Genomic DNA, 10698 nt, shown 5'->3' with positions numbered 1-10698 from the left:
GAAGGACCAGGCGGGAGCCTGTCTGGACACAGCCAGTCAGGCTGTATCGTGCGCATGCCTGGTCTGAGGGGTGCTGGCCGTACGTGCGTGTGGGGGTGTCTGTGCACGTATGTGTGTGCTCGAAGTGTGCTCCACATGTGGGCACGTCACCCTCAGGCCAATGACTTACCTGGGACAGCAAAGGCGCATGTGTGTAAAGAGTTTGTCCTTTTCTCATCATGAAACTTAGTTATCAAAAACAGCACAACACAGCAAAACTTTGGAGGAAAAACAGTCTGAAAGAGTCACAGCACACCAGCCTGAGCACCCAGCGCAGCAGTGGCCATACCGTTACCTAGCGTCGAGCTAGTCGCACCCCGGCCGTGGTAAGAGGTCCTTCAGAAGTGGCCCGTCGCTGCTCGGTGTGGCACTAACCGGTGCCTTGTGTTGCAAGCTCTTCTGCAAGGACGAGGAAAGACACTGAGACGGCTGTGGCAGGATGCAGTGGGGCTGTCGGGCCAGTGCCCACTTGCACCAGAAGCACGTTCCTGGGCCCTGCCCCAGGCCATGATGGCACTGACCTGCACCATCTGTGGCCCCACGGCCAGGACTCTGCACGGGGCTCTCATGGAGCTGCCCATCAGCAAGGGCGGCAGGGCCTCTACCGGGCAATTGTCCACTTTCTTAACAGGACTGCTCCCAAGAAGAACCTACACCCAAGGACTAACAGGTGGCACAGGGTTCATGGAACAGGTTTCAGCCCCCATGGGAGAGGCAGGGCATTCAAGGTCCGTCAGCTGGAAGGTCCACTGGGCACTTCCAGAATCCCAAAGCCACACGTCCTGCCACAGGCCCAAGCTTCCTCAGCACAGGTGGCCAGCGTGCCCCAGGGACAGCCGCTGTCCCATCCTGCCAGGTGGAAGCATCCCCACCAGCCCCACATCCTAAGGCCAATGCACTCAACGGGCTGCAGGTGGGCGGGCCGGGCGTCTGGGCACTGAGATTTTTTCAGTCGAGCCTTCCTAGTTTCTCAGTAGCAAGGAACAAGGGAATTTTGAGAGCTGAAGAAGGTTGAATCACACAACTGCAGGTGTGAACTGGCCAATGTCCGGTGAGGCCAAGGCTAAACCAAACTCAGGGTAGCATGATGTAGAATTAATATGTATATGAATAGAAGTGTAGACAGACAGAGATGCAAGTACACATACATATAACATATATGTTACATATATGTAATATACCTGATGCCTGTGACTTTTTTAAAAAAAATAGGAATAGGTTACAAGAAAAACCCCATCCATTTGAAGTAAAATATGTTCAACATAAGGACTCATGAAATGTTTATTCCTCCAAAGTTTTGCAGAACTCCAAGTGGTTTTGCAGCAACACAGCAAATCCTTGTGTGTGCCGGGAGCCTGCTGGCAGCAGGTACCCTGTGGTAAGGTGTGGGTGCTGGCCGTGCCCGCGGTGTCACGCCAGAATCAGGGCCCTGGAAACCTCAGCGACTTCTCCAAGCAGCTGGCGCCCAGTGTCTGTCTGCATATATCCAGAAGCAGATCAGCTCTTCACAAACTGCATCAGTATTTACAATATTTTTTTTAGCCCAGAGTGGGCATGATTTAATCAGTTTCTTAAGGACCTCTTGTGACTTATTCAAGTGTTCTTAATAATTTCATCCTAAATGTTTTCAAGTACGTAAATTGATGAAATTGTATAATTTATTCTAACAAATTCTGATGACACCAAATTAGAAAAATTTTGATTGCCATTACTTACTGGGACTTAAAAAACGTACCATCTTATCAGTTTAAAAATAGTGTTTAAAATACATAGAAGATGAACTCTTGTTAAAAGGAAAACAGGCCTTTTTCTTGCGGTACGCATTTTCCTGTGCTGCGTTGGTGAAACAGTAACATCAAACACACTAATCTTGAGGCTACACAAATGAGGCATTTAGGTGCACGAACAAACAGCTGAAAGGCAGGCAGAACGCCACCTCTAGACAACGCTCATCCTCTGAAATCTTGGCTCTGGGCGAGGTGGCTTCGATCCTGAGCAGCTGCCTCAGAAAAATGCTCCGTGCTCCGCAGATGGTGCTACGTCGCCGAGGAACACTCTACAGCCATTTAAAGGAAATTAGAAGCTTTTCTGAAAACAATGAAGTCTTTCTTTAAAAAAAGTGAAAGGGGAACTTGGTAAAACATTTGACAGGACAGTTTTGTCCCCTCTCTGTGTACAGTTGCGAGGCTGAGCCTGGCCGCCTTCCCTGCGGTGCTGTGTGGCCCCGAGCACACCCCTCGTCCGCCGTGCTGTTTCCCCACCTGCAGAAGCGGCGCCCAGAGCGGAGCATGTAGCGAGGGGTCTCGCGACTCGTCTTCGCCGCCTGCGGAGAACCGGGTGCACTGAGAACTGTGCAGGGCTCGTGTGACTCACGAACCGCAAACATCCACACCTTCGTATACAGGACCGACCTGGCGACGTGAGAGCCCGCGGGACATGACACTGAGGCGTCACAGGTGGGACCTGGTGTTCTCAGGGGCACCGAGAGAGAAACGTTGCTGCGGGTAGAAAACACAGCCCACAGCCGCTGTGTAGACCTCAAGAGACAAGCGGTCACGGCATTTCTTAACGGGGCTCTTATAACCAATGACACCAGAGCGTGTTATTCGGCCGCTCCGGGTGACACATGTCAGCCCTCTATTGTCCTGTGACCATCGTCCCAAACATGCAAAAAGGCAGAGAAGCATCACCTGGTTCCGTTAGAAACTCAGACTGCTGGAAGTCTGAGAGAGCATAAAGATGGTTGACTGCTCCACAGAAAGGCACTGGTTCTTAGCCTGCCAGTCCCGGGCGTGGGAACAAGGCGGTTATTTAGGCAAAGCAGGTTGGAAGGCGAAGGGAAACGAGGAAGGAAAAGAGAAACAAAGAGGTGGTGAGTTGGTTAAAGGCTCCCACACCCTGGCACGCATTGGCTCTTCCTCCCCCAGGAGGGCCCGGCCGTCCCCGCTGTACACCTCCTGGGCTTCGGTTCTGGTCGGTTTCTAGCGAGGGCTGCTGGACTCTCAGGGGACACAGAGACACAGGGACTCCTAAGCGAAGGTGGGACAGGAGGGGTCCTCCCTGGCACTTCCAAAGTGGCTCTGCAGGGCGCCGTCCCACATGCCATCCTGGGACCAGAGGTTCTGTGGTAGCCCCTGAGAGCCTCAGGGAGCCCTGAGCGAAACGTCCTCTTAACACCTGCAGAGTTTAACTGCACCCTGCTCAGGCGGGGACCTTTAGCGGGACTGTCTCGAGGCACTGAGACGCCTGTGTCCCTGCTCCTGCCTGCGGGTGGAGGGGAGGCCTCCAACCCCAAAAGCATTCCTGTCCTACAGCCCTTTGATTAGACAAGGTGCAGTGGGATCGTGTGTGGATGTTCTCACTGTCGCTGAGGAGTCTTTCTGTCCGGAGGTTTTGTTTCCTGGAGGTGTGGGGGGTGCCGGTGCCAGGGCTGGGGCTGGGGCTTCCACCGTCTAAACTAGCCTCAAAGCCCCAGGAAGGGCTACGGCCAGGGTCCCCTTCCAAGTGCTGGGCATGGGGTAGGCGGGGCAGTGCCAACCCCAAGGCAGGGCTACCTGTTTTCTACCCCAAACACCAGCCAGTGCCCCATGGAGAATGAACCCCTGCTGAGTCGGAGCCACAGGGAGCGAGGCCCCATCTCACAGAATGATTGGAGATTTCTGGGGATCGAACTTGAAAATCTGCATTTTTAATAAAGTCCTGAGGGACTGTGACACAGGTGTGCCCTGGACCACCAGGTGAGAACTTCCCCATTGTGTCGTCAGTAGACAGTCAGCAGAAAGGGCAGTGAGTGGGTCCCGGCCACTGACTGTTGGGGTGGGTTCCTATCCCACCCGCCCTCAGCCCCCACAGAGCTCAAAGCCAGAGCTGGGGCTGCTCCAGAGACAGGGAGGGACAGCAAGGCTGGGTCCTCGCCTCCCCAGGGCCCTGCACCGGGCGCACTTTGCACGGGTCACTTCCTTCCTGTGCCAGAATTCAGCTTGTGGCCAAACTCGGGAGTGTGGAAAACAAGCAGCCCCACCAACGCCCAGTGTTTCCTAATGCAGATGCTAACGTTTGCGGCCAAATTCACCATCCTTAAAAATTATGTAATTTAACTTTTATAAAGTAATTATTAATTTTAAAAATTTGGATGTAAATTGTTTTTTGTATTAATCCTTCTTCTCATTCTTTTTATCATTTAAGATGACTGTTCAGGTCTAAACTTAAAATTAAACGTTGGTCATCTTGAACTTTACCCAGTTTAATGGTTAAAATCATATATCATTATGAAATTTACTAGTCATACTTGGACTGATCACATTTTCATAAAATTCAAACCTTTTCTACTTTTATAATTATCATTTCCCAATCTTAAAGCTAGGAAAGTAGAGTGTGCACGGCCCCAGCAGGGGCAAGCGCCTCCGTACCTGGACTCTCTCTGTCGCCGTTGGCCACAGCTGCCTGCACAGCACTTTCTTGAGGACGTCAGGGAGGAGGCTGACCGTCACCAGCAGCACGACGGCCAGCCAGGCAGGCCCGCTGGACAGCATCTGTATGAACACGTAGTACATCCTTTGGTAGTTGAGGAATGGCCTGTGGGGTGGAGGGAGATGGAACACAGACGGCAGGTCAGCAGGAGAGACTCGGCCCTGACACCTGTTCCCTGCTCACTCAAGGCAGCCTTTTGTTCTGGGAGTCACGATATTTGTCACTGACAGTCACCGGGAAGCTGCGTAGCCACCTGCTCCAAATTGACCACATGAGAAACGGGATGTGGACCCTCCCCTGTGACGCTGGAGTACTACGGATGGAACGGGAGGAAGGGATTCCACCAAGTCATCTCCAAGGCAAAGATAAGGTCCTGACGTTTGGTTTCTGAGCAGCAAAAGAAAAATGATTAAAACAGCAGCTTTCCTTTATCTCGGAGTCTTGATCTGATCGATGCTTATTAACACGGAAAAGACATGCAGTGCCATGACTCACACAGCGGCGGCTACCTGGAGCTCGTGCCATCAAACACAGAGCTCAGAGCTCGGGACGACGTTCCGACCAGGAGCACTGACGACTCCAAAAAACTCCCACGCGGGGCTCTGTGAAGGAAGCCGGCAGGACGTGGAACTGTGGGCTCAGTGCAGACCCGAGCCACACAGCCCCGTCCTTACACGTCGTCACGGACACTTCTGCACAGCTCTGGAGGTGCGGAGACAAAGCCCCTCCCTCCAAGGACACACAGCTAGACTGGAGTGGACAAGGAAAGAGGACATTCGGGCACAGCACGGTGAGGGACAAGGCACAAGTGCCCAGAGGACAGGCAGGCTGGCTGGGACCCACCAACTGTCTTTCTCAGTATCTTGGCTGGAGGAACCGTGTGATGCATCCCCTGGCCACTGGGGGTCACCAGCTGACCAGGGGAAGGGAGAGCAGCGCAGCCCCAGGTCAGGGCCCTGTGGGTTGGGGGCGTTTTCATGCCATGTCCAGAGGCAGCCCTCTCTCCTGGGTGCCGTGCTCAATGTTGGAGACATGGAGTGGAGGGGACGCTGGACTGGCCCGCGGCCAGGCAGGACCAGGGTGAAGCCAGCTTGCCCAGTGGGAGGCGACTTGTGCCCGGATTGAGGCCCCAGCTCCAGCCCTGCTCAGGCGATCCGGTTTCTAGCAGCCCCCATGCACAGGGGTGTCATGGGGACACAGCCAGTGCTGCCACGGAAGTATGAGCCCGGGCTCTCGCAGGAAGCGTAGGAGTTCACAGGCTGTGCAGAGGCTGCTGTGCTGGCACTGAGATGGATGCTGGATTCTCCCAGACTGATCACAGCAGCCTCACTTCCTGACCGGTTTAGCACCACCATCTCCGAACTCACCGCCCTGTCTGCGTGGCACTCGCCAGCCATCCTTACGCGCACCTACCCCGGTCTTTGTAAAAGAGCAACCTGATGCTGCTGGGCCTATGGCATCCTCCTGTGACTGGTCAGCTAACCGCCACATCAGACCAGAGCCAGGACCCTCCCGCTGACTGCTGTTGTTCACTCCTGTGGCCACCAGCCTGGTCCTGAACCTTCTGCTGGGCCAGAGACCCCACCCTGCAGCAAGAGACCCCACCCCCGGAGCCAGGGACCCCACCCCCAGGGCCAGAGGCCCCACCCCCGGAGCCAGGCTGCTGAGGCCCAGTCCAGCCCACTGGCACTGAGGCTGGTCTCATCAAGATATGGCCTGGAAAGCACTCGGCACAGTGCCTCATTCCAGGAGGCATTTTAGTAAGTGTCAGCTATTGTGATGATGGTGATTTTCTTCAGGTTTCAGTTTAAAAGACAACTTTTTTGAGCCTGTCATTATGAAATAGTCCCCTTGGCACGGTGTGCCATCTGTCTGCAACTGCTCACTCGTACGTGGTGCTGTTTGGCTCATGTGTCTTCCCCCAAGCGTGTTGGTCACAGGAGCAGCTTCGGGTCTGGCCCCCACTGCTCCCCAGGGACAGGCAGGACACCCAGCACACCGGAGACGTTCACCAAACGCGATCACAGCAATCGAGGCTGTACAGGACACATGCTTGACCCCCAGTGAAACAGGGCAGGACTAGGAAGGTGCAAACAATCATGTAATGCTTAGCAAATTCTTACCAGATAATTCCTCCCCAGAGCAGGGAAAAGACGATGTAGAATAGCAGTGAGCCCCAGATGACAAAGTGGTTTATCCAGGTCCAGTAGTGTGTGTCTAATGCAAGCTAAGAGAGAAGAAGGAGGTGGTGAGCAGTGGAATTCCCTGAGCAGCCAGTGTGAGCCAGGACAGAGAGGATGAGCCAGAGGAATGAACAACAAAACAAACACAAAACCCACGAGGACGACTGAATGCCTACAGGAAACTACTCAGGAAAACAAACAGAACCTTCTGCCGTCAGCGGAGGAGAGGAATGCTGTGACGTGGTGGCCCTTGTAGTAACAGCTTTCCCAGTAACCCTCACCTGGACCCCGGGGAGGCCGCAGGGCCGTAGAATAAGGCATGGGTCCATATTACTGCCCAAGAGAGTTCCTTCAGGAATTTTTCTGTATCACTTTTTAAGACTCAGTCTGATAGCTTTGGAGACTTTCGTAATGAGACTCTAAATAGAATTTGACTCAACTTTAAAAAGAGCTCAGTCTTCCAAAATACATGAATCTGTTTCAATTAAGATGCATTTTGATTATACTAGGGGGGTAGGACCAGTGGCCATTTAAGACAATTCTAACCTGAATTCTTTACTAACGCAGGGACCCATTCCTCAATCCACCTTTGGTGTGATTCTCGAAGTTTGCATCTGGCTCCCCAGGTGACCTGAGCCACCACTGGCTGTTTAAACATAGTAGGTGACACTGAGGACAGCCGGACAGCCCAGGCTGGCCTAGAAGGGGCAGGAAGTCTCTGGCCTTGGTGTGGATTGCGATTCAAGGGGTTCAGAGGGGTGAGACCCACACGTAGCAGAGAAACGTGGACTCGATGTCAATTACCTTCAGCGTGACTGTGAACACCATCACCGTGAACACGAGCATCCCAAAGGTCCAGTTTCCAAATATCTGGGAAAAACAGTCCACGTCATCTCTTGTTATTATGTATTTTCTCTCTTTCACAGTCAAAACAAGTTTTAGAAAATACACCTCATCGTTCTTGAGACCAACACTTTAAACCCCAAAAATACAGAAACTGTGTTTCCTTCTTACTAAGTAGAAGTTGGCAGTAACACCAGGAGCCCAGCAAGGCCCGGCTTCCTGGCAGCGTTTCCCACCGCAAATTCTGCGCCCGGGTGACCGGCTCACAGGCCACCTACTCTGAGCTTTCTGCCGCCCTCGGTCCTGGGCCTACTCGATGCTCTCAACCGCAACAAATGTCGGTCTCAAAGTCAGAGCATGAAAAACACCCACCTTTAAATACACTCGGAAACTCGGTACATTCAAACCTCTTTTTCTTTTCAGGTTTTATATGGAAGAGGCATTTATCTGATTATCTCACTATCCTGCATGTTTCAGGCTTAAACTCAGTAGAGTTTGTGTCAATCTCCTTTTGAACTCAAACACCTGCCGACTGTTGTTGACGGGGAACAACTGCTAGAACATTCTGTGAGTAGACAGCTAGAGAAGACACCAGGGCATGGACAGGGGAAACGCAGGAATGGGACTTTCCTTGGGAAGCCTCGGGAAGGGAAGACGTGCAGACACACAGGACAGAGGCCGCCCTCCTGCTGCCAGCCCAGCCAGAACCACGACTCGACAGCAACCTGCAGAGAAGCCGCGGGCAGAGGAAGTACCCAGCCAGTACCCAGCCAGACCCCTGCACCTGCCTGGCCGGACGCAGTGGAAACTGGCAGTTTGTGGGAACAGACACGAATGAAACCCATGGAAACGACACATTTCTCAACCACAGACAAAGACACAAGCAAAGTAAAGGGGCTGCTCCTTCACACTTCCTTCTCTTAGAGAAAACCAATTGATTAGAAATTTTGCTCTACAGGAATTGTTTTCTTTGAGGAGATTTTTACACTACGTAAGAATCGACTGGTTTCTAGTTTGTCAGATTCTGTCAACTGTGCCCCTCAGAGAACATCCCTATTACTGCTTTAAAGCAAAATTAAGTTTTAGTTTACAAAGCGAATACAAATGGCTTTTCTTTATCGTTAGTTTTCAACCAAAGAAATATGCCCACAACTACACCCCATAATTCAACCCAGGTGAAAGTGGATCTGAGTCCTTTGATGTATTTACTGGGGTAAAACGTTATGTGCAGAATTCTACAGAGCAAGTGCAGGACGTTTTGCAGCGAACACTGACCCGGGGTCCCCAGGAACACCTCCTTCCTACCTCATTCTTCGTTGCCTTGTCAGCAGCAAAACTAGGCCCTTTCTTTTTGCTTGGAAACATCAGGAGGACACAGCCACTCTGCTCCAGGAGACATTTGCCACGTCTGGGGACATTTCTGCTGTCACAGCTGGGGGAGGTGCCACCGGCAGCCAGTGGAGAGGCAGGGGTGCTGCTGAACACCCGGGACAGTGGCCCATGGAAGAATCATCGGGCTCCAAATGTCAACAGAGCCAGGGTTAGAAACCCTGTCGTGCGCCCACTGAAACGTGTCCCTCTTCAGTGCTTAACTTTTGGAGCAGGAAAACTCTGTAACTCTAAGACTGGTGGCAGCTTGGCAGCAAACTACAAGAATGTTCGGACAATAGGTGTCGGGAGCATGTGGCTGTCTTGTCTGATTGGAAGCTGACGTTTTTGCCAAAGGGAGAACCTATAGTCAGGTGAGGGCGGCTCTGCACCTAGATGGGAATGCCAGCCCCCAGCCTGGCTCCCTGCTTCCTCCCCAAGTCCCCTCACTGGCCATCCCAAAACAGAACTCAAAAAAGAAAAAGGAGATAAAAGCAAAATGTGGACGTCAAGTGTCCGTAACAAGGAACAAGGTGCCACTGGAAGCACCCAAGTCTGGGGCAGTGGTGCCACTTGACCGGCTCCCTTGTCTCCCTCCCGCTCTGCCTGTGAGGTGCAGCCCTGCCTCTGCAGCGCCCTGGACTGGGTGGACTTTAGCCCGCCTGGAACGAGCAGGCATGCCTCCTGGTGCCTGGTGCAGCAGGACACGTGGGCCACAGGTACAGTTTTTACGGGAAAATAACAGCAAGCCCTACTGTCTTGGGCCCAGAATCGGGAATTCTGTCAGGAGCCCTGGGGAATGTGGACCCATCTCCTCTGCCATCGCCCCGTCCTCTGCAAGTTCACTCACTGGGGACAGTCACCCTGCAACTGTCTCTGTAACGTCCTCTTAATTTCCTTATTTGTTTCAAGTGGGAGCCCGCAGGTTAGTTGCCAGTAGTACATTTATCATTGCAATTGCTGGATGTTAGTTATCAGGACCTGGGGAGGTGGGATGAGCCCCTGCACAGCCATTGTCTTTCTCAAAGCGGGGTACAGAGAGACAGTTTCTTTCCAAGTGACATCAGCCCCACCCCAGTGATACTCCTGGTTCTGATTTCCTCGGGACCCAGTCCTGCGTGACAACACGACTCAGCTGAGGACGTGACCGAGTTGATGGCCTTGTTCCCGTCGTAATAAGCGTCCCAGTAGAATCGTTGTTCAGCCTGGGTCACCTTCCACTGGGTGCAAGTCTAATCCCACCCGGAGAATGAGTATTCTTGTAGGAAGAATCCTGCTAAAAATGCCGTCAAACCCAGGCCAATTTTATGTGTAAAAATATTCCATGACAAACACAAGTTGTGTTTTGTCAAGGTCATGGTCATGGCATGTCCTAAGTTCCCTTTCTGCGAGGATCGCAAAGTCCCATCAGGGCTGCTGCTCTGTTTGTTTTGCCCACGCCGTTGATGGCCCACATTGCAGCTATTCTCTTGTCATTTCCTGACTTCTTTGATAGCATGTTCCAAACTTTTAAGTGTTCATCCAGGAATACCCTGATGTTCAACAATAATAAAATAACTATTGTCTTAGGATTCTCATTTGTGGCATCGAACTGAGAAATAATTATGGCTTATTATATCTCTGCGGAAAATGCTCCATGAGTGAATTTTTCTTTTAAAAAAAGCTGTCAAGAGTTCTCTTGTTCCTCCAGGAGTTCACATGATCTATAAGATTCCTATGGAATGATTTAGATCCTAAAGAAAAGAGTCTTCACCTACTGACAGTCACTAGAAAAGAAAACCCAGACCCCAGCCTC

General features: G+C 52.1%; 1 protein-coding gene across 1 annotated transcript in view; it reads right to left on the bottom strand.

Annotated features, from left to right (window-relative positions):
- Nucleotides 1-239: 239 nt before the first annotated feature.
- ATP11A (ATPase, class VI, type 11A) overlaps nucleotides 240-10698 on the bottom strand; it is an 88202-nt gene continuing 77743 nt past the window's right edge. Inside the window, exons 26-29 of the mRNA XM_012637928.1 lie at nucleotides 7497-7562; nucleotides 6633-6736; nucleotides 4449-4614; nucleotides 240-438 (exon numbers count right to left, since the gene is read on the bottom strand). Of these exons, the coding sequence (XP_012493382.1) occupies nucleotides 346-438; nucleotides 4449-4614; nucleotides 6633-6736; nucleotides 7497-7562 (429 nt within the window). The 3' untranslated portion in view covers nucleotides 240-345. The remainder of the gene's footprint in view (nucleotides 439-4448; nucleotides 4615-6632; nucleotides 6737-7496; nucleotides 7563-10698) is intronic.

Source organism: Propithecus coquereli, unplaced genomic scaffold (assembly GCF_000956105.1).
Source record: "Propithecus coquereli isolate 6110/MARCELLA unplaced genomic scaffold, Pcoq_1.0 Scaffold125, whole genome shotgun sequence".
NCBI lineage: Eukaryota > Metazoa > Chordata > Mammalia > Primates > Indriidae > Propithecus > Propithecus coquereli.
This window is presented reverse-complemented; position numbering and strand designations above follow the sequence as displayed.